This window comes from Gymnoscopelus braueri (assembly GCF_963280865.1).
Source record: "Gymnoscopelus braueri genome assembly, chromosome: 17".
NCBI classification, from domain to species: domain Eukaryota; kingdom Metazoa; phylum Chordata; class Actinopteri; order Myctophiformes; family Myctophidae; genus Gymnoscopelus; species Gymnoscopelus braueri.
Window position 1 is genome coordinate 45,747,063 of NC_137617.1, and position 24,294 is coordinate 45,771,356.

At 40.8% G+C, this 24,294-nt stretch overlaps 3 protein-coding genes across 6 annotated transcripts in view; 2 read left to right on the forward strand and 1 right to left on the reverse strand.

Annotated features, from left to right (window-relative positions):
- The window catches only part of LOC308105416 (N-lysine methyltransferase SMYD2-B-like), a 23,222-nt gene extending 21,122 nt beyond the window's left edge, over positions 1-2,100 (forward strand). The window contains exons 12-14 of one of the 2 annotated variants that reach the window (XM_080456129.1): positions 487-661; positions 1,073-1,181; positions 1,505-2,100. In XM_080456129.1, coding sequence (XP_080312255.1) covers positions 487-661; positions 1,073-1,181; positions 1,505-1,594 — 374 coding nt within the window. In that variant the 3' untranslated portion in view covers positions 1,595-2,100. The remainder of the gene's footprint in view (positions 1-486; positions 662-1,072; positions 1,182-1,504) is intronic. The other variant, XM_080456130.1, reaches the window with a different exon arrangement.
- Positions 1-24,294, forward strand: part of LOC308105418 (N-lysine methyltransferase SMYD2-like) — a 78,176-nt gene that overhangs the window by 50,222 nt on the left and 3,660 nt on the right. Inside the window, exons 3-7 of the mRNA XM_080456132.1 lie at positions 16,015-16,125; positions 18,373-18,433; positions 21,186-21,307; positions 22,492-22,562; positions 23,506-23,608. Of these exons, the coding sequence (XP_080312258.1) occupies positions 16,015-16,125; positions 18,373-18,433; positions 21,186-21,307; positions 22,492-22,562; positions 23,506-23,608 (468 nt within the window). The remainder of the gene's footprint in view (positions 1-16,014; positions 16,126-18,372; positions 18,434-21,185; positions 21,308-22,491; positions 22,563-23,505; positions 23,609-24,294) is intronic.
- The window catches only part of LOC308105423 (uncharacterized protein), a 145,412-nt gene that overhangs the window by 31,733 nt on the left and 89,385 nt on the right, over positions 1-24,294 (reverse strand). The window contains exons 1-5 of one of the 3 annotated variants that reach the window (XM_080456139.1): positions 4,684-5,637; positions 4,109-4,147; positions 3,919-4,015; positions 3,769-3,819; positions 3,513-3,576 (exon numbers count right to left, since the gene is read on the reverse strand). In XM_080456139.1, coding sequence (XP_080312265.1) covers positions 3,540-3,576; positions 3,769-3,819; positions 3,919-4,015; positions 4,109-4,147; positions 4,684-4,927 — 468 coding nt within the window. In that variant the 5' untranslated portion in view covers positions 4,928-5,637 and the 3' untranslated portion in view covers positions 3,513-3,539. Of the gene's footprint in view, positions 1-2,097; positions 3,820-3,918; positions 4,016-4,108; positions 4,148-4,683; positions 5,638-24,294 lie in introns of those variants that run through there. The other 2 variants (XR_013934904.1, XM_080456140.1) reach the window with 2 other exon arrangements.

Genomic DNA, 24,294 nt, shown 5'->3' on the forward strand with positions numbered 1-24,294 from the left:
CGCGGCCAATAACTTGTGGGGAAAATACATAAAATCTCTAATATGTGATTCTAAGGTGATTAATGTGACCCCTACTTCAGTCAGTGAAGACCAGGGCTGAATGTGACAAATATTGAGACCAAATAGGCTATGACTTTGTACAAATATTGGTAATTTCCCAATACATTATTTTATTAAATAAATGGGTTGTATTTCACAGATAGTTACACTATTCTTTTACTATATTAAAATAAAATCATTCTTAACCTTCAAGTTAAATTCATTATTTCCGTGGACTTATTAATCATTGTTTTATTTGATGGCCTTCTGGCCCTGGCATTTGGCCTTTGTGACCTAAAAAAATTGGCAGCACAAAAGGCCAAGTGGCCTTGCCCCTAAAATGACGAAATTCGAGGCCTGGTTACAAGAGTCTGATTTCAGTAGCCTACCTTTAACAATAGCTTTTCAGGTTCAGCCTGTGCCATTGCATCCTTGACTCTCTTGCACCCCCTAGCGAGTTGCTGGATATGTGTGAACTGGCCCTGGCCAAGATGGGAACCGTGTTTGTTAACTCCAACGTCTACATGCTCCTCGTGATGAAGCAGGCCATGCTGGCGTGTGTCTACATGAGAGATTTGAATGGTGCGATCCGCTACGGCGAGAAGATAGCACAGCCTTTAAGGTAGCCTACTACTACAACTGTCAAGAACGAGTCATAGGCCCACGCTATTAACCGAAAATATGTCAAAATCGATATTTAGGCCTACAGATTAATTGAATTATCAAGGAATATCAATGAATCAACGATTTGATAAGATTTTTTATTTTCGACTAAATCGATTGTCTGATTAACCACTTAACCCTGTATTATATATACTTCAGTGTATAATGGTGGCGTACATAAAGAGAGTAAATAGCCAATCTACAAGATCACACGCTTGTAGATCTGCTATTTTCAGTATTATTTGTTTAATACTCGTTCATTAATCCTAATCTAGAAATCATCAGGATATTGATTTGAAGTCATAGCCATATCGACCAATGTGTCATACCGTTATGTAATGGCTGTGTAAATCTTCCTTGTCCTGTGCAGTGAGCTGTGTCCACCATACTCTCTGCATATGTACTTCCTCTACATGCATTTGGGCATACTCTACGTGGACGTGGAAAAAACTCTCATGGGCATGAGTTATCTCGAGAAGGTAATGATTTAGCACACTATAGTCTGAAAGACTCACAGTGGGTTGATGAGCATTTTCAAATACAGTGCATCAGTTACTAGCCTATACAATACAGTTGCTACATATCAACTTATTATGTAGCCACACATAGTTGTGAACAAAAGTGAAGAAGACTACATTGTGTGTACATTTATCTGTGTGTGTGTGTGTGTGTGTGTGTGTGTGTGTGTGTGTGTGCGTGTGTGCGTGTGTGCTTGCGTGCATTCGTGCGTGTGTGCGTGCATGTGTGCGCGCGTGCGCGTGTATGTGTGTGTATGCGTGCGTGTGTGTGTGTGTGTTTACAGGCAATATCCATCGCGGAGGTGCATTGTGGGAAGGATCATCCGCACCTGAAAAAGCTACAAAACTACAAAAATAGCAAAATTGACAAATAATGTGTCTGTTCTGAGGGTCAGACAATGTGTGTAAGGTATTTTTAATCTAATTAGTGGTAAGATTACTCCTAAATATGCAAATTAGAGGCAACCATTACATAAAACGGTTTAGTACTCAAAGGGTTCCATACACATCCCCCTTATTTTCTTACACAATATTTGTCTTCTAGCCTGTCCTGTGCGATTTGGTAAATGGATTAAAAGAAAGAAAGAGAGAATATATAATACATTTTCTCAAACACGCCTTGTCACTGGTGTAAAGACTACAGAAATGAGCTTACAGTATGGTGTGTTCACTGTTTTGAGTTGAATGGATGTTTTTCATTTGTTCATTGTTGTATCTATGAATTATTTAACAGTTGCCTTTTCTTTTGCACATTTTTCTTTTTATGCTTTATTTTGTATTGAAGGAGCCTGAGTGCCAATCTTGGATGAAATTGGCAATCTATCCACCTTAACATTTATTTATAAGAGCTGGAGAGACAGTGAAACCCCGGTTTCACCTTAATATAAATAACATTGTTTATAACAGGTCTAGCTTTGCACACCAAAAAACGAATGAAAGGAATACTTTTAACGTTCTGACATCTGTCCACTAGATGGTGAACTTTAACCATCTAATCATTCTGTTCCGTGTGTGTCAGCATTTTACATGGGTTACTTTGATATGAGTTAGACTCTTAACTCATATTGCTGAGCATCTATTGCTCTAACTGTTAGAGCAATGTTTCTCAACCTTTTCAGGCCATGACCCCCCATAATAATCATATTTGAACTGGGGACCCCCCACCCTGACAAGCACTTGGACTGTAGGAGTTGAGGCATTACATTTAGTATGACTCGGTTCCACAGATAAATATTGTGAAAATAGCCAAACTACAAGCTCATAATGTGTCGCGTTGTGAGCTTGAAGTTCGGCTATTTTCAAATTGCAAAAGCATATATAATGCTGGTTTTGAAATAATAATCAAGAAGAAACTAAAGTTTTCAAATAATTATAGTGGAGTAAAAGTACAATATTTGCCTTTGAGATGTAATGGAGTAGAATTAGAATTGTTAAAATGTAGAAGTACTCCAGTAAAGTAAAAATACCTCAAAATTGTACTTAAGTATGGTACTTGAGTAAATGTACTTTTGTCATTGACTCATTGTACAGTATATGTTAACAGATCATCGTGTAGCTGTCTCTTGTGGGCTTGCTGTACCTTTTTAGCTGTCAAGAACCGTTCAAATAGAATCACTTTTTCTACATTAATTTACGTAGTTAAATTGGTCAGGGATCTCATCAACAACAACCAAAGTCTACCTACACAGCTCATTATTTGTTGGTCGATTTATTTCACTGCAATCTGGGAACACATTCCTCATTGTAAATGGAGAGGGACAAGTCAAATATGGCTGGTATAGTTCATTGTCCACATGTTGACAAAAACACACACATTATTAATTTCACAACTGATACCAACTAAAGGGTTTTTGTTTGGTTTTGTTTTATTGGTAGAAGTTAGAACACATCTAATTTTCAAATTCTCAAAGTTTGCTTTGTCTCTTGTCATCACTGCTAGTGTGAAGAGATGAGCAGCTGTTTCCATCTATGGACTCAGGTTCAGAATAACAACAAAAGTCCCTTGGAAAAAAAGAGAGCAAAATGATGAATAAAAACGTGATTTAATGTCAAACCCAGATGCAGAGAGAGATAGAGAAGACAGACAAACTGACAGAGTGACAGCAGATCAAACTGCCTTCTTCTGAATGGGATGAATATTCATTTGATATTGGACAAGAAATCACACATAACATAACCAAAGAACATATGGAAGCATTTGACCATATCTTTCAATTCAGTCTCAATCTACATCCAATTAATATTCCAGTATATTTGACATTATAACTATATATATTCATAATCACCTACCTGCCAAATATCATGGGGTTGGGGGTGTGGTCATCTTGTAATGTGAGAGATGAAATTATCCTTTGTCCTAGAAAAATTAGGAGAGAAAAATATAACGGCGATCATTATGCAAAATGGAGTATGCCTAAGGTACACCAATGGACGGACAGACAGACAGACAGACAGACAGACAGACAGACAGACAGACAGACAGACAGACAGACAGACAGACAGACAGACAGACAGACAGACAGACAAGTCTGGTGTTTAACTGTCTTACTCTTGGATCATTGTTTGGGGCATCTGTTTCATTTCACTGTCATTGTTTGGCCTACAGGAGAAGTTAAAACACAACAGCCAGTACTGTCATCCATCTACTGTATGTTCAGAGATAATCTCAGGTTCAAGACATTTAATAACAGGATGTTACCTTGTTCCTTTTTTTCTAAACCTCAAGACTAATCCAACTGCCATGCAGATGATTACACCAACACCAGTGACAGCAGCAGCACATATAACCAAGATATCTGTGAGGGAAAGATGAGAAATGCTCATGTACTCTATGTCTTACAATGAAATAACTTGGGATCAAACAGGTGCAGTAATGAACAAGAACTTACTGCAACCACTCTGTTCTGCTTCACATTTCTCAAACACATCTGTGAAACAAAAGCATCACAACGTCTTATCATCCAATAATCCATCCACTTACATATCCATGAAGGTCACTACCCTTCAATATATGTTTGTGAGTGTGAGTCTGAACTTTAAAGGACACTTCCCCCATTTTCAACCTTATCTTCATATACAGTAACTGGTCCTCGCTAACACTCATAATAAGATGGCACCATTTCAATCTGCTCACTCTGATTCTAATTAATGGGCTGTGGACAGTTCAGAAAGCTGCCTACCAATGAAATCATCCATGTAAATTCCTCCTGGAAAGGTAGCATGCTGATATAGAAGCCATTGTTCTTGCATTAATTTAGAAAAAATAAAAAGAAGTTTGAAATCTTGTTTGAAAATTTCCAAACCTGCCTACAACTGATTACTGGTAAGACAAGTTTCTGAACTGTCCACAGCCCTCCTCTGAGACACAGTGAGCAGACACCATCTAATGACCATTAGTGAGGACCAATCATATAACGATATAATGGAGAATGGAGAAAGTGGTCCTTTAAATCAAATCTCTCACCTTGTGTGTCAGAATAAATGACTCTGGACACGTCCTTCACAAGCCCAGAGGAGAGAGTCACCACACAGTGGATCTGTGTACCGTTTCTACAGAACCTCTGCAGTGTGACAGTGCTGGTCACTGTGATGGTACCGTCAGTGTTGACTGAATGGACGGTGCTGTAGTTTGAAGAGCCTAAATGTGTGGGAACCTCCAGAGTTACTGTCAGAGCAGGACGGGACACAGCTGAGCAGGACACAACCATCAACTCTGTGCCCGTTGGGTTGTGTGACGTGTAATATGGGCTCTGGTTGCTCTGAAAATAATAATAATAATAATTTAATCAATTACTTCACGGATATTAGCGGCCGCAATTAGTGTCCTCAGGAGGGTGGCTGGCTGGCATCTCCCTTAGGGATAGGGTAAGAAGTACACATACTCAAGTTCTGAACTTAAGAACAATTTTGAAGTATTTTTGCTTTACTGGAATATTTCCAATGTTCAATACTTGTACTCCACTACATCTCAGAGGCAAATATTGTACTTTAGGTTGTTGTAATATAACACTGTTTATAACAGGTTTAGCTTTGCACACCAAAAAACAATTAAAGGGAACAGTTCTAACGTTCTGACGTCTGTCCACTGACTAGATGGTGCACTTAACCACATGATCACTCTGTTCTGTGTGTATCAGCATGTTCCACAGATAAATACTGTGAAAATGACCAATTTACACGAGGCATTGTGAGCTTGTAGATCAGCTATTGTAAAAAGTGTTGCCTCTTTCTTATATTATTTGACAATTTGGCAAAATTGCCTTTTTTCTCCTTTCTTTTTTGGGGTGGTTTAAAAAGGTCTTAAAAGTCCTTAAATTGTCACTTCACTGTCATCTGGGGACCCCAACTAAATCATGTGGAGACCCCCTGGGCCCTGGGGAGGAGAACCACTGAGTTAGAACAGACCATCAGTGACTCTTTTTACAAGATGTGTTTTAGCTGTTTGATTTGATTGTAATGCATTTACACTTTTATTTATTTGTATTTATTGTATTCGTTGTTTGCATCTGTCATTTTTCACTGAGACCTGAATGAACTATTACAGTAGTTGTCAATCTGTTTGTTCCAGATATGTAGTGCATACAAGTTGAACACTGCTTTTAGGTATAGAAAGCAGACCTGTCCCAGAGTACCTGAGAGGAATGGATGGTTCATGTATTACAAGATAATACATGTATTTTGGCCCTAAACCAAGAAAAAAACACACACAGACAGTGACTGTGTCATTGTACAGTATGTCACCAAATCAGCATGTAACTGTAAATAGGTAGTACATAGGGGGCTAAAGTGGTTAATGTGTGCTTTGTAATATACTAAATTATATCTGCAAAGTATCTAGTAATTAAAGTAGTAAAAGTACAGTATTTGCCTCTGAGATGTAGTGGAGTAGAAGTAAAAGAATAGAAAAAATGGAAATACTCCAGTAAAGTAAGAAATCTAATTCGTACTTGCCGTGCCCCTGAGGAATAATTATGATAATGTTCATCGTTTAAATTGTCATTTACTTTTTCTTATTTTGAACATGTTTATGTCTTATATTTTGAAACTGGCAGGTAGTGGGTATTATCCATGGTGAAAAGACGATTGTATGTACTGCTCCTTTAAGAAGACAGGACACGGGGGAAGGGGGTGTGTTCTTGTTGCTAGGACAACAGTAGACGCGGGGCCCCATTCTCAGGCCAAAAATTCCCCGTTAAATCGGGATAATGGACCTGCGCCGCCCCAATAGGTTATTCTAGCACCTGCTCTACCCGTCACCATTATGCCGACGCCGTTATTTGCGCATGGAGGTGTGCCCGTGGGCGTGTTGTTGCTATATCCCCCACATTGCAATTCTACAGACACACATGGGTACGGCTTGGGGACGGGGGATAGTGGATTCTAGAAGCACCCGCTGGTTTATAAAATCACCCGTCAAGTGCACACAGACACTACAATGGCTTTGTGCGTTGGACCATGAGCCGTGTTGCCAGCCTTGGAGAGAAATAAGCAACCGCAGTCCGCAGGTCTATGAAAACAAAAAGAAGCAACTCTAAGGCCACATGAGCACTTCAAACTACTAACTAGAGCTTTCATATCCCCTACATATTTCAGCCCGGCTCGACTAATAATTGACAAATTAGACCCAGCCCAGCCCGTCAGTCATTTTTCTAAAGAAGCCTTATTTCTCATTAAATCTTGGTAATTCGTTAAGAACAGGAGTCATTCTACCCTAACAGTCTATATTTTATTTAAAAAACAGCTTGGAGCAAATAGGGCTATATAAATATATACACTGCCCCATAACCATTTTAAAAATGATTATGGTTATTCTATGAAATATATGTTTCATAGAATAACCGTAATCATTTTTGCAATGGAGAAATCACACCCAATGTTACCTTCTGGCCGCTGCCTGTGCTTTCATTTGAAGAAATAATCCAACAATTTCTTTGAGGTGAAAAAGACATGAAGAAAGCTCTGAAGATCCATTATTTATGTCATGTTATGGTTTAAACTTTAAAGGGAGCTCTCTACTGCTGCGTCATGACAAGACAGTGATTGATTTGACCTAGGCTACTTTAGCGTTGCGCTGCCCTGTTGATTAATTATTTGGCATCAGCTGTGTAGGAATATATAACTATTTTAAATGGCTTTCATATACTCTTGGGGATCTGACTAATATGACAAGTTGCTTATTGTGAACACAATAGCCTACGCTACAAATTAATTAATATGTGAATTTATTTGGATGTAAAAAAAACTTAGACCCGGCTCAGCCGGTGCAGACGGGCCGGGTCGGGTCCCGTTGGGTTTGGGCTAAAATCTTAAGCACTTACATTTTTTATAAGATGATCGGATCATAGTGTGATTTTCATTTTGGCTGCTGTCTCATTAAACCCATGCTGCGGGACGTTCGGGTGAATATTATATTATAGCCTATATTATATATATTAGCCTATATTATTATTATATTCCCCGCGTAAACGCTACGTTCATGACCCCCCAAAATAACCATATTTGAACTGGGGACCCCCCCATTTTGTTTGACTCGGTTCCACAGATAAATATTGTGAAAATAGCAGATCTACAAGCTCGCCAGGCGTTGGGTGCTCCATTGTGGTCTCGACCCACAGGTTGAGAACCACTGCATTAAAAGCTCCAAGCAAGTTACATGTCTAGTATGTTGTTGACCACGTAATGTAATGTTTTTGGTTTAGTGATAGGCTACTCCGTGGCGCGCGCGCGCCTCATTGTATGCTGTCCAAAATAACAGATATGTAAGCTGTCGACACGACATGACGCAGCGCCGTTGATAGCTTGTATGTCTGTTATTTTGGGTAGGCGACGCACATACGCATCGCAGCAATGTGTCTGGGTTTGAGAGGCTTTGATATTGTAAACTTAAAGTTTAGCTCTGTTCGGGATTACTGAACAAAGGTGGATGATGAAAGATAACGGGGACAATATGGATGTAAGTTAACTTTAACTGCGTCACTTCAGAGGAAACTATGGAGCAACTTCAGAGATGTTTACACACCCCTGGAATCCATTAGAACGGTGGAAATAGAACGATAACAGCCAACGTGAGTACATAGGCTATAGACCTTTCCTAAAACTGTCCAATTTAGTATACCCATGTGCTACTGTTTGTCTGTGTACCACGTAGGAGCGTTGTCGCAACATGATGTAATTAATTATTTGGGAGCAGCCAGTGTGTACCAATAGTATACATATTTTAAATGGCTTTCATATACTATTCCGGATCTGACTAATATGACAAGCTTATTGTGAACACAATAGGCTACAAATTAATATAAAAATGTATTTGGATAAAAAAAAAAAAAGAAGGAAAACAAGCCCAATGTGGCTTATAATAATCAGACCAGGCAACAGTGCAGACAGGTAGATAGGCTAGAGCATATATTGGATCGGGATGACGGCTAGCGCAGTCTTCTCTTAAAGGCAATGGCTTCTGGCACGGTGATTGGTTTTATCATTGTAACGCCCAAACCACACCTATGCATAATGTAACGGGTAGCTCAGGTGTTTGGCGGGTGAGGGGGGTGCCATAGAATACCGAATTTTGCGGGGAAACGCCTCTTGCCTAGTCCGAAATCCCTAATTAGTGGTTTGTTCAAATTCCCCCGTGAATAGGGCCCGCGGTCTCAAGTTGTTGTGGTCTCGTTACAATGTGGGACACCAGTGGTGTAAAGTAACTAAGTACATTTACTCAAGTACTCAAGGGGTCCCTGCTTCATCTCTCTCTCAGCTAGGGGGTCCTTGGTCTGAAAACGTTGAAGACCCCTGCCCTAGACTAATTGAAAATAGCCGATCTACAAGCTCACAACGCGTCGCATCGCGACGCGTTGTGAGCTTGTAGATCTGCTATTTTCTAGCCATGGTTCACACGACGCTTGTTTACAAGCGTCATGGAGCCGAGAGTTCCTGGTTTAGAGTGGTGTTCGTTTTCTTTTTACATTGCCAACTCTCACATGTACATAAACGTTCAGATTTCAAATATAAAGTGCTGACCCACGAGCCACGGATGTTACAAGTTGATCCGTTCCGTGATAAGTACCCGTATCTCCCGTATTGTTCAATAAAAAGCATTTTAATCCGATCGCCAGCCATTTTCTCACACTTTTCTCCGATGCTTTCAACCATGCGACACTAACGGTGGGAAGGTGTATTGCACTCTTATGATCGGATTAAAATGCTTTTTTATTGAACAATACGGGAGATACGGGTACTTATCACGGAACGGATCAACTTGTAACATCCGTGGCTCATGGGTCAGCACTTTATATTTGAAATCTGAATGTTTATGTACATGTGAGAGTTGGCAATGAAAAAAAAAACGAACACCACTCTAAACCAGGAACTCGGTTCCATCATGTTTCAGGGCTAAACCAGCCACTAATTATAAGTTTCGTTTCATTGCATTGCGTTTCAATAAATGTGTTAAGTTTCTTTTCTTGATGTTTGAGTTTCGCATTGAGGAAATGGTGAAAGGATACTGAGTTGGGATTTGCCCAGACAAAAACAAACAGTAGACCTACCTATAAAACTAAAGAACAGATACGTCAGTAACAGTGATCATTGACAGAGAGTGATCTGATGTGACTGCAACCTGACTGTTCTCTCATAAAACCACGGCTGAGGTAATGTAGCCCAATTATTTGATTGGATAATTGTTATTTATAATTATCTTTGTCATCAAGTTCAACTTAAAGGGCAGAATTTGATAGGAATAAAATAAAAAGTGACCTAAGAAAATAACTTTCATCTCTGGGGTGTGGTTATATGGGATGGAGGGTTTTTGATTGATTGATTGATTGAATACTTTATTAACAGTTTCCAAAAAAATAATAATCCAACAACAGTACATAGGCTATATACTGTAATAACATTTTAAGAAACATTGTTACAATCACATTTTAATGATCATTAGACTCAGTCAGACATCAGTCAGACTGCAGAGTTTGCAGAACTGGACACATGGCGTTTGACTGACTCTGCCTTGATCTTTGAAAGACAAACAACATTTCAAGAAATAAATATATGAAACAAAACCAGATTTGTCGTGTTACTTGAGGGCTGGAATGACCGAACATCTATTTTGCTTACTTTGCATTTTTGCGATTGTTCTCTGAGCCATAAGAGAAGTATGTGTTCAGCAGTGTGATTGCACAATCATTGTGAGCTGGTGTGTGAGACGTAGGCCAGTGGTTCTCAATCTGTGGTTCGGGACCCCCAGCGAGGTCCCCACATGATTTTTGGGGGGTCCCCAGATGACAGTAATGTGACAATTTAAGGACTTTTAAGACCCTTTTAATGAGAAAAATTACTGCATCAAAGGTATCAACAAACTATTCTATAAAAACTAGTCAAACATTGACCAAATTGTCAAGGCAAAATAAAATAAAAATTGCCGATCTACAAGCTCACAACGCCTTGCATTGCGAGGCGTTGTGAGCATGTAGATCTGCTATTTTCACAATATTTATCTTTGGAACCGAGTCAAACAAAATGTAATGCCTATCATTCCAAGTGCTTGTCAGGGCAGGGTGGGGGTCCCCAGTTCAAATATGATTAATTTGGGGGGTCGTGGCCTGAAAAGGTTGAGAACCATTGACGTAGGCTACAGGCTACAGGCTCCGAGGTGGACATAAAACGACATACATAGGCTGCATAAAATAGGAGGACGTATCACGTGCAGGACGACTTTTGCATTCCGATGTGAGTGGACTTAAAAGGAATTGAACTTTTTTTTTTAAATGAAAAATAAAAACGTCGCTCATCGCATTGTGGCGCGTTGTGAGCTTGTAGATCTGCTATTTTCAAAGTGGTTGTTTTGCTGCAATATTAACACATTTTGCTGGGGACGCCCTGGAACCCCCTCAAGGACCCCTAGGGGTCCCTGGACCCCACTTTAAGAACCTCTGTAGTAGAGAATAGACCGTAGACTAATACGTGTTTAACTAAATAGGTATGAAAAAAAGGTCAATTCTGTGGAGCGCTCTCATTTGGCTTGTTTTCATGTTCTCATGTCCTTTCTAATGCTGGTGTATCATAGAGACATGATTGGTTGTTCTGAATGTGCGTAGGCTAAGGGTTTTGGCAACCTCTCTCTCTGTCTCTCCTCCCAGCTTAACTCTTTCCAGGAAATAGAAACCATTGTATTAATCAGGTATCTTGTATCTGACACTTTGTGATACAGATCAACTACAAATTCATCAACTCAGTGTCTACAGAGAAGGACCTTGGACAGACATCAGGATTCATGACAGGTGAGGAATTCAACACATGTTTGATAGAGTTACAGTGTAGCCTACAATAGAACTGTATGACTGTACATTATAATAGTATAAGATGATGCTGATGAAATATGTTTTAATATCTTCATTAATTACAATATCTATCTTTGCTTTCCTTGTGGAAAAGCTGCTTCGACGGGGCACTCGGAAGACCATGGAAGCAACAATGCAGGAACAAATCGAGGGAATCGAGATGTTCGACAGTCCTACTAAAGGACGAGGTCTTCGGGTGACCAAACCATTCAAAGTTGGAGAACTAATCTTCACCTCCCCGGCGTACTCTTACGTCCTCAAAGTTGAAAAGAGGGGAAAGTACTGCGATTTCTGCTTAAAGTATGTATTTATGTGGCATGCATGCATATTCTAACTTGTTATTTCCTTTCTGTGTGCATTAACAGGCCTATGTTGTAGGCTACGCATCCGAATGATTAGTGCAGTCTTTACACATGCGTAATGGGAACATCAATAGTTACACCACTACTACCCTACAGTTTATTGTCTGTATCATTTGATTCAGTTCCTAATAATCTATTTAGGAGATGTGGCTCATCTTTCGCTGTGTCACTGATGTGCAGTGCATAGGCGGTTGACTCCAACACTCAGTCTAGCAATGACAACAAAAGGGCCATTTAAAATGTTTCTTCATCTATTCCCTTATTGAGCAGGTTTTGTTGCAAACACACACCATTTACTGTAGGGGAGAGTGGGGTCCAACGACGCACCCTTTTCTATTTCCCTCCCTGCACAGAGATTACTTAATTTCATGTAACCATACTTTTTTGTGAACAAGAGACACTTGTCCTCTCCCATTACCCGCAGTCCGTTTTAATTTTAGTGAAACGAGTCGAACGCAATCGGTAAGTAAAGTGACGTTGCGCTACTCTCCGCACACGGCCGCCAGTCGGGACGAACGGTGCATACACGGGGGTCGGACGGCGCGGTCGGATGAAATGTCCTATAACAAGCACAAACGTTACATTTCTGGCATCTAACTCTCATTGATGCTTCAGTAGAACCCTACGAGCAAATGACCATGCTGATAGTCAAATAAATGTATCATGTTAATGTCCCCTCTGTCTGTTTCCTCAACTTTGTGTTTTACACATGCACCGTTCGTCCCTCCCTGTCCGTAATGCATCGAGTGGCTTAATGCGCCGTTCGTCCCTCCCTGCCCTCCCCGGATGTTTTGCTAGCTAGCACAAAAGCTAATGAATATTTTTCAATGGAACCTTCACTGAGAGTTAGCCCACAGATTAGCCTAACAGACAAAATCCATTTACAATCGGCACCAAATAAACACAGCAGTACAAATGGAAAACACTCAAATAGGGTATTTTTTACTACAGTGTGGAAATACACAAAAGTGGCTTCAACTCTGCCAATTTTGATCAGAACTGGGGAAAAAATCGTGTCTGATGTTTTCGACCGAAGACGAAGAGGGTGACGTCGCCGGATGTGACGAATTTTAAGTGTAGCATGAAAAAAGGTCCGTGTTGCAACCGTCCCTGCGCGTCGTTCGTCCCGGTTCTACCCTACAGTAAGTGTATGTTGTGTTTCTGGAGTAATCCTTTGGTAAGGTCCTGCTTCGTAAGTACAGGTGTATGATTTCTCCTGAGAATTTATATTGATCATAGTAAAAAACAAAAACGAGCGCACACTGTCTGTATAATGCAGTTTGCCGGGTGCACAGGCTCACGGAGATTCACAATAATTAAGTAAAAGTACTTCTGGTGCTTTTAATTTAAGACCCCCCTTCTGCCATTTTCATTGGCAGCAGTAAGCTACTTTTGTGATATGGTTACATGATTGATGAGATTTGTTCCTCTATAAAAGATTTCTATTAATTTCATCATATAAATTGTCATAACTTGGGGCACGGTGGCACAGTCGGTAGCACTGTCGCCTCACAGTTAGAGGCGACAGTCCTGGGTTCGATTCCCGCCTTGGGCGCTGGGGGCGTGTTCTCTCCTCCGAGTCATCAGTCCCCAGACCCTAGGTGGGGTTGGGGTTGCGGTTTTTGTTGCTTTATTTTCGGTTTTAGGGTTAGGCGGAGCACGGGTAAGGCGTGAGGTTTTAGGGTGAGGCGGAGCACGCAAAGTGCGTCTAATTCTAATAAATAGGGCTGGGACTCGATTAAAAAAATAATCTAATTAATTAGAGGCTTTGTAATTAATTTATCGCAATTAATCGCATTTTAATCGCATATCAATATTTGACCTGAGAACAGTGAAAGGCAATTTTTTTCAAATTGATTTTGGCATACGTCTTTAAGTACTTGTACTCAAGAACTGTACTTAAGTACAAGTTTGAGGTATTTGCATTTGACTCGAGTATTTCCAATTTCTAATACTTTTACTTCTACTCCAGTAACTCCACTATATCTCAGAGGCAAATATTGTTAGTGGAGTAAATATTATTTACTCCACTACAATTATTTGAAAACTTTAGTTACTAGTTACTTTGTAGATTTCGATTATTATTATAAAACATACCAGATGTACCATGTGAAAATAGCAGATCTACAAGTGCAAGGCATTGTGAGCTTGTAGATCTGCTATTTTCCACCACTGGAGGCTGGTAGAGTGTGTTGTTGTTACTGATGCTTTATAGTAGTTTGATTAATTATTAATAAAAATCGCGCGCATGTGACCCGCACCGCACCGCATGGGGGGGGGGGGCATCCATTACAGATTCTGATTTGCCCAGCCAACTGGCTGCAGTTAACTTTGTTGTTGCGCACCAAAGTCGGTTGGTGCGCTGGTATGATCGGTCCGTCTGAAACTCGTCCAGTGAGAAACGTTCCGCGGTGCAAAAATAGGTGCGATTAAAATGCGTAAATTTTTTTAACGCGATAATTTTTCTGTAATTAATTGATCGAAATTAACGCGATAAAGTCCCGGCCCTACTAATAAAATAAAGCTCCATGTGATCTGACGGCCCAGGCCCCTGGGGTCACGGGCCCGTAGGCGGCCGCCTACCTTGCCTACCTGGACGCTCTGCCACTGCCTGTGTGTGTGCGTGCTTGTGTGTGTGTAAACAATCAATATATCCATCCAAGAGGATGTAAACACATTTGTTGTAACATGCTGCTCATTAAAACATAATGTTTGTTCATTCATAGGAAACCTGAAGAAGGAGACTTGAAGAAATGTGGACAGTGCAAGAAAGCCTTCTATTGCAATAAAAACTGCCAGGTAGGAAACGAGTGGAGGAGGATGAGGAGGAAGAAAGGGGTTAATGACTGCAGGAAATTTAAGCTTTTATGTATTTATTAATTTACCAGGACAGTGCACATTAATCAACATGTCAGTTTTCACGTCGACGTAAATGAGCCAGAGTTAGCCAAAAGCTAATTTTCTCTCTACCATCTGATTGTTAATTTGTTCTTAGTTACTTTTTTGATTGATTGATTGAATACTTTATACTAGTCAGACATGTAAACAGCTGTGCATGGTACAGTAAGACATTAGGCTAAAATGATAACACAAAAAGGTCCTGGGGACTTGTTTCCTTGTATGGCTTTGTTTCATATCTGATACAGAACACTTCTGATTGAGTGTAAAACAGTAACATAGAATGGAATGTGATTGCGTCCTAGACCTCCGATAACATTTTTTTATTTTTCTAATAATTTTGAAAAACGTTCATTAAAAAAGTTTTTATTTGAGAACATTTAACTTATAAGCTAAGAAATAAATGTAAATAAACACAAATAACTGTTTGATAAAATAGGTTTAAATTAAGTAAACTTCAATTATGAAAAGAACAATTAATTTGAATTATGCAATTAACAAGGAAACAAGTCAATATACACACATGAACTGAATGTCATTTTATTTAAACACTCAGGCTAAGCTCTAAGTGGCTATGACCACAGTAGACATGCAAAGACCTGATTCAGGTGGAGAAGAGTGGGATGAGTGGGTTAATTAAAAATAATAGCTTTGTGTGACATGAAGATATGAGAAGAGGGTAAGGAAGGACACAGGTCAGTCAAGGACAGGACTAGTGTATACTGAGAGCTTAGCAATGTGTTGAGTGGCATTACTGGCATAGCACTGTACTGTACATAGCATAGCTTAGACGCCCTATAGACCAACTGTTAAGCATTATTTGTGGGCGAGTTTAATTTTGGTGTTACTGTGTGCCAGGCAACATGCTTGTATTCAGCTGTGTTTACAGTACCTCAAAATGGCTGCTGTGAAAAGGGTCAGTTTATGTCTCAAGCATCATGTTGCAAACTTGCTAAATTATTGTCTGTCTGTCTGTCTGTCTGTCTGTCTGTCTGTCTGTCTGTCTGTCTGTCTGTCTGTCTGTCTGTCTGTCTGTCTGTCTGTCTGTCTGTCTGTCTGTCTGTCTGTCTGTCTGTGTGTGTGTCTGTGTGTCTGTCTCTGTGTGTGTGTGTGTGTGTGTGTGTGTGTGTGTGTGTGTGTGTGTGTGTGTGTGTGTGTGTGTGTGTGTGTGTGTGTGTGTGTGTGTGTGTGTGTGTGTGTCAGAAAGGGGACTGGGCTATGCACAAGCTGGAGTGCTCAGCAATGGTTAAGTATGGTCCGAAATGGTGTCCATCAGAGACAGTCCGCCTGGTGGCCAGGATCCTTGCCACAAAGGTGAGTGGGGGGGTCTTTCTTGATAATTTTTCCAACGTTATTCCTAATTATGAAATACGAGTTGTTGGGTCTAGTGTAGTCTCGCGAGCCAGACTGTTGCCAGACACTCCCCCGCTTCCGTTTTGTCTTTACAATCACACAAATTTGTCCGAGTATGAATCAAAAATAATCTAAGCATATAGTTTGCTGCTTATCGGAAATGGAAATTCTAAAACAAAATGTAAAGATATAAATGTATATATATATTTTTTTAACTTTGTTTATTGGATTTTTCACAGAAGCATTCAATATCAAAAGTTGGTACTCTGCAGATACATAATAGCTTCCTCCAGTGCAATCCATCAATAACAAAAATTGCAATAAACAGATTGAATTAACACCCAAAAACTCACATCATACAGGAAATATAGGTACAAAAAGTAAACAATAAAAAACTGAAACACAGACGGATAAACAAAACAAAACAACATCAGTCAAACAATAATATCCATGATACGAGACTTGTCTTTGCCCTCATTAACAATTCCAGGATCTATTTATGCCATTATGCCACGCCTGCAAGAACAACCCCTCATGAATATGCTAATATGCCACGTCCTTGGAATCAACATGGAGACAAACTTCCCTCTGGATGTATGTTGGTGTTTTCATTGTTTGTTTTGGTAGCACACACACATCCCTGTCTACCAAAACAAACAGTGAAACACCAACATACAGCGAGAGGGCTGATAACTGCTGTTATAGAGGGTAATTATTGGTAAAAATATTACTATTGTTTTTTTATGTAAACACAGGGCAAAGTTACATACTATGCCTTTAAGTTCTGATTCTGGGGACAGAAAGCAGACCTGTCCCAGATGACCTGAGGTCTGGATGGTTCATGATAGCACAAGATCAGAAATGTTTTTGGCCTTAAACCATTCAGTGCTTTATAAACCAACAGTAGCATTTTGAAATCAGTTATTGTCTCCGCCAGGCCGAAAGGCATTAGCCTGGGATCCAGCCTGCTTCGCTACGTTCGGCGGACTTTTTTTTCTCTCTTCGCTTCTCAGTCTGGAGAGCACCCTATTGACTCGTTTTGCAGAACTACACTGGAACTACATACGTTGGGCAACGTCGTTGCTGATTGGATGTTGTTCAAACGAATGACGAATCACAACGATCACACTGTTTTTTTTGTCCCGCCCGCACCACAGACCAATCAGAAGCCACGGTTCGATTCCTACCTTATGCCATGTCCCGCCTCCCTTGGAGATAGGAGGCTTTCCAGACTGAGAAGCGAAGAGAGAAAAAAAAGTCCGCCGAACGTAGCGAAGCAGGCTGGATACCAGGCTAGAAAGGCATGGCGAGAGAGTATGTTTTACCCCCAGTCCGTCCGTCCGTACGTGTGTGTGTGTGTCCTGTCCGTCCGTTATCAGCTAATCTCCGGCACCGTTGGCCCGGTCGCTGCGAAACTGTGCATACATACTCTCTGGATGCCAATTCAGAACCTCTGCCCCAAATTTTTCACATGGTCCTGTTATAGCGCCACCAGGAGGCCGATTTGTGCAAAACCCATTTTTTGACATTACTCCTACAGATTTTATCCAAACGGCATGCAAATTGGTACACAGTATCTCTATTGTCATGTGATCAACACGGATCTTTCCGATTTCCCATATTCCATCCTGATTGGCTAAGGTTGTCTTCCAAAGTTTGCAGGATTGGTCCGTTTTGAACAGAATACCTCAAATTATGCACGCAGCTTGCAATTTCCGTGAAATTTCACACGCACATTCCCACTAGGCCAAGGAAGAAATGCCACCCTTTTATACATTGGCCTGTTATAGCGGCACCAGCAGGTCTAATTTAGCAAAACACATTTTTGCAACAAAATGCCTCAAAACATGAATGTAGTGTCCGATTGCCGTGAAAGGCCTAAGAATAAATGGCACCCTTTTCACATTGGCCTATTATAGCGCCACCAGGAGGCCACAATAACGTACCTGACCTGGCGGAGACCTGTGCTCCGAGGAGCACTTTTTCTAGTTTGGCAATTCTTCTTAATATTATCACTAAAGAACATGAATGATATGTGTTGGGTATAAGTACAGGTACCTTATGATGAACTATCTGTAATTATTGAATTGATTTGTACTAATAACTGCTGTATAGAAATAAACTTTGTGCATTGTGTTAAATAAAGATATTAAGAAGTGTAGAATTTTTGCCGATGCTTAATTTCTTGCAAAATGCTTCTTTCTACAGAAGGCACAGAAAGAAAGATCTGCATCTGAGAAGCTTATACTGATGGGAGAATTGCAATCACGTAAGGGATCACTCAACAGAAACACACAAACATGCACACACATGGGTACATTCTCCATACAATCTGTGTTGATTTAATGTAATTCATTTGTAACTAAGAGAGAGGAAAGATCAAATGGACCCTTACTGGTCCATTCGGTTCCATTTATACACTTGCAGAGTTGAATTAACAGAAAACAGGACTTTACCGCTTAAAGGAGGGGTGGGCAATATTTTTCTGCACTTGATCGCTGTTTTCCAAGTCTGCTGTGATCATTCAGTGCCAGACAGTGAAAACCACCATTGCTTTTACGTCTCATAGAGAGTCTACACGTGCATCACTTTTCCACCGGGACACGCCCCCCTCTTCTAGACTGAGTGGTAAAACATTGAGCAGCATGGAGCGTTGGAGTTTGGAAGCACTCGTTGGAAATCACTCAACGGTCCTGTGTACCACCTGTTTTAGGGAGATTGACTTCCGCCGCTGACGCCACACCCACTCCATTGATTTGCACCTCTCGCCGCTGACGCCATACCCACAGCATTGATTTCGACTAAACACAACAACTAAATATGACATGTCACCACAACACCAGCCACAACGTGCACGCTGAATTTACGGGTGGCGTAGGGTACTTCTCATTGCTCACTACACATTTTCCACCTCGCAACATAATTAATTCTACTCACCACATTACTACCACACCGGACGGGGAAACACTTTCGCACCGTTTACCGTCAGCACAACCGAACGCCGACGGCCACAGACGAAACAACACGAAGCGGCGGCCATTGAAATCAGCGGTCATCGCTCGCAAAAGTATGCAAGGGATAATGCATGGGGAGGTAGTCATTATTGAAATTTAAAGCCCTTCAGGGCGATTAACCACCATTATCCCGCTTATTACACGGCTACTTAATAAATACATAAATAAATTTACCCAAAAGTAACAACAAAACTAAGTATTTCCTTGCTTACGGCAATGAAAGTATTCCATAAGTATTGGGCTGGGCGGACAAGTTCACCTCGGAAAACAAATGACAAAATAAATAAAAAACTCGCCCCAAAACACACTCGCCCCCCATTCTATATACTGCCGATTTGCCTGTAATACCGCCGGATTTGCCCCGGGGCGACTGTGTTTTGGGGCGAGCGTTTTGAGCCACGATAAACGAGGAAGTGCAGTGGATCAAATACAATCACTTTTCGGTTATTGCATCGTCTATTTCTCACTTCAAATGTTTTCAAAAAACATTCTTGAGAGCAACGTTTAGTTGTAAATGACATTGGTTGTTTGTTTACATGGCTGTCATGTTGGATAACGCATAAAACCAAGCAGCGCAGGTTAAATCTCTGCATCGCCACAACAACAACAACAACAGAAGCGCGTCCTTCGCTTCACCCCCCCCCCTCTTGCTTACCTTTTTGTTCGAACCACGCCGTTGCTTTCACTTTACTTTAGTCATGTCTCTATCACACCACACTCACGCTAATATGTCCGTCATTCACGTGCCATGTACATCCCAAAGACAACCAACACCACGCAGCTGCTTTTGTCATCTCCCTACAACAACAGACAACTCGCCATATGGGTTGCCACATTGGCAAAAGACAAGCAGGTCAGATGTGCGCCAGAAACAAGAAACCACCTTCATGAAAAAAAAGAAAACAGCCGAAGGGGTTCGCCATGTTTCACGGGGGTCCGCGGGGGTCCCAACACTCCCAGGGGGTCCGGGGACCCCCAGGGGGTCCCTCATCTATTTATTTTTGGTTTAATATATATATTTTTTAAACTTTTCTTTTGGACATTTTTATCCCACGATTTTGGTACCCCAAAATAAGCGCGCCCTCACTAGAGCCCCGTGCGCGGCTAGCGGGCCGGGGGTCCCAACACTCCCAGGGGGTCCGGGGACCCCCAGAGGGTCCCTCATCTATTTAAAAAAAGAAAAAAAAAGTTTTCTTTTGGAAAATTTTATCCCACGATTTTGGTACCCCAAAATAAGCGCGCCCTCACTAGAGCCCTGTGCGCAGCGCCTGGACCTCTAGTTGCACATAATGCAGGAGGCAGCAGGACGTTGGGTTATTGAAAACGAGCGCTTTCAAACTCTGACACTTATCACCTGCACAGAATTTATTGACAGAAAGTAGCTCATAACATGTCTACGGTGGATTTTTATGAAACTAAAACTTTGCAGATAGAAAGAGGATAATTCAAGCTTTCCGTACAGCTGCCATGTTGGTGAGTTTAACGTTATTAATACAATCAGATCAGACTTTTCTGTTTGGATGTATGGGCTACAAGCATATAATAACTCAATGATTTAATAATGAAACCTAAAAAGAAAGAGTCAGTAATATAATATGAATAATAAAGGTAAGATACATTCTGACTATCTGATATACTATATTTAATAAATACCCTTTGTTTTGTTTTCAAATATTTTTTTTCACAGAATCAAATGTTTTATTTTTAAATGTCATGAATCACCAGGAAAATGGATGGTTTGGTTCAAGGCTGTTTTGCGGTTTTCAAATATTTAAAAATAATTTATATAAATATTTTCTGAAAAAGTAATGGGGTTTCGATTTGTGGCACCACAAAATGGCCGCCACTGCTATGCCCTATACCTATAGGGTTAAAGTGGTTAATACAGTGGAGCAGTGCATTAGTGTAACCTGTCTATTCTTTATTTATATTCTTTGCACATGGGTACATTTTTACACTTTCAGTTAATTAACACTGTGTATTTTAACTGTGTATTTTACAAACCAGATGTGGACAACAAGAGGAAGTCGATTTACGAGGCTGACATCTCCAGCCTCTTAAACCATCATTTCTATTCCAAACACCTGGACTTCCCTGATCACCATGACCTGCTTTCACTCTCCTCACAAGTAGCCACTGTGAACACACACACACACACACACACACACACACACACACACACACACACACACACACACACACACACACACACTAGTGATGTGCGGGTCAGGTTTTTTCATGACCCGCCCCGCCCCAACCCGCCACGGAACCCAACCCTCCTCAACCCGCACCGCGAACCCATATATAAATCTATGGCTCAACCCGCCCCGCGACCCGCGGTGGGAATATATATATATATTATATAGCGCTCTTTTAAGTACCCAAAGTCCCTTTAAATGTCTACAGTAGCACAACATTGTCATGGGCTGAATAAACAAGCATGTTGTTCAAAATAGGGTTTCTTTTTTTTTTTTTGCGTGTGAGAGCGGCTGACCCGCTCACCCGTAGCCCGCATAATTTCCTCTGAAATCCTGACTCGACCTACCCGCGCCGCGGGTTGACCCGCGGGTTACGGGTCGACCCGCTCATCACTAACACACACACATACACACACACACACACACACACACACACACACACACACACACACACACACACACACACACACACACACACACACACACACACACACACACACACACACACACACACACACACACACACACACACAGCCCCATAGTTGTTGTCCAGCGGAAACCTTGTATGTCCAAAACTGTTACTTTACAGGAAATGGGGGGGAAAATAACACATGTTCCAGTGAATACAATGTAGTTATGCTTTAGTCACAAGCTCTTAATACTGTCCATTGGTTCAAAGTTTATTAAACCCATGGACAGACTTTACCACTTTCAACCTGGCATCCCAATGTTGAGCATGCCATTATAGGTAAAGAAAAATCTAAAATCAATAGCTGATCTACAAGCTCACATCACAATGCACATCACTGTGAGCTTCAAAGAAAAAAAAATATGAAGATACAAGGTTTCTGCCAGACAGTAACAATATACTGTACCCCCTCCCCTTTTTACTGTCTGCTACTTTGATACAGAATAGCATTAGTACACACTGACCACTTTCTCACCTGTCTAGCACTCATGGATTCTGAAACACTAACAATCTGCTGACCATTTCTCACCTAACTCACTGCAGATCATTAAAAATGAGATGAAGAAGAAAATAACGACCAAATTGTTAGGTGTGGATAGTGGATACATTAGCAGGATTATTAATGATTTCTCTCTCTGTGCAACAGGTTCGCTGTAATGGCTTCGGTTTGCATGATGAGGAATTGCATCCTGATATCGGCATTGTTGTCTATGCTGAGTAAGAACACACACACACAAGCACGCTCGCACACGCACGCACACGCAGGCACACACACATACAGATTTAAACCCTCATCAATGCAACCACTTAAACCCTACTTATCATGTCATGTCACCATTAAAAAAAGCTACAGTACTGCAATAATGTGTGGTTGTCACAAAATGCCAGACTGCCAGAGTTTTTCAGGAAAGTGTCAGCCCACTGCCAGCGAATCTGAGTGATTTTGACTAACCTTCTAAAAATAGTATATTTTCCGTGATCGATGTCTATATACAAATGCACCGTTTATTATTCTTTTATTTTTTACTAGTGTAGGACGTTTAGGGTTAGGTCATGTGTTTTGCAACCACATGTTACCACTCAAATTAAAGCTTAGAATGGTGAGCAGTTTTCTATAGCCATTAGGAACATGTTGGTTCTCAGCACACACTTTCAAATTGGGGATATTAATAGGCCTTATTTTAAAATTATCATATTTGTGTATGAAATCTTGTATTAAAAGGCCATTTAAGCATAATGGACGTTTTGAAGAAGTAAAATCACCATTCCAATCAATTCCCCATACTTGAATTGTGCAGAGAAGTGGGTTCATATATGAACACCATTGAAAGTTCTTCATATATTTGTTGTAACAACTTGCATGTGACAATATAGGGGTCCACATATTTAATGCATGATAAATGCACTAAGCTACTAGTCTGCAATGGTTATCATGCTAAACTGTGAAATAGAGATGTATACAGCTAGTCAAAAAAATCAAACGTTTTCCCACCCATTTGATAATCATGGCTCAATTTTCGGGCTCTGGCTCATGGACTCACTCTCTCTCTCTCTCTCTCTCTCTCTCTCTCTCTCTCTCTCTCTCTCTCTCTCTCTCTCTCTCTCTTTCTCTCTTCTCTTCCTGTTGACCTTCTCTCTCCATCACTCTCTCTCCCCTCAGTGTTTCCCTCATGAACCACAGCTGTGTACCCAGTGTGATTGTCACAAACAAGGGAACGGCAGCAGAAATACGGGCAGTACAGGATATGAAGCCTGGTGATGAGGTGAGGAGAGGAGACAGCTGCACAGGGATGTATTTGTGTGGATGGGGGACACAGTATGTGTTACAAGGGGGTAGGGCAGTGGTTTTCAAACTTTTTCATATCAAGGTCCATTATTTATTCAGCATTTGAGCCACAGACCACCGTTTGATGAGATTTAGACTCTCAAACCCAAGCCTTATAATATGTTGTTATCGTTGGATATGATTTTGTCCAGAATTCCGTCCATGCTGCATGTTGGTACCATAGGAGAGATAACAGGCAAAAGTTGATCAAAATAACAATTATTCTATATTCTCTAATAGTGAAGACTTCTTGTAAATGAAGTGATGCAGATGTTATAATAGTTTAACTCTTGAGAGAGTAAAATAAAACCAATTGTTACCAACCCTCCATCATTTAGCTGAGGACCACCTGGAACCCCCTCAAGTACCACTGGTGGTCCCCGGACCACTGGTTGAGAACCACTGTGGTAGGGGATCACCATTTGAACCAGCTGATCTTAACCACTTTAAACCTGGCATCCCTATTGTGGGCATACTGTAGGTGAAAGTTTCCAAAGATGTACAACATTTTATAAAATAACAAAATAATTATAATATATCTTTTGTGAGTGTCTTGTAAGCCTGTGTGGGCTGGGCATCAGTCTTTTAGGGTGGGTACACACTGTAGGATATTTGCTCTGATTA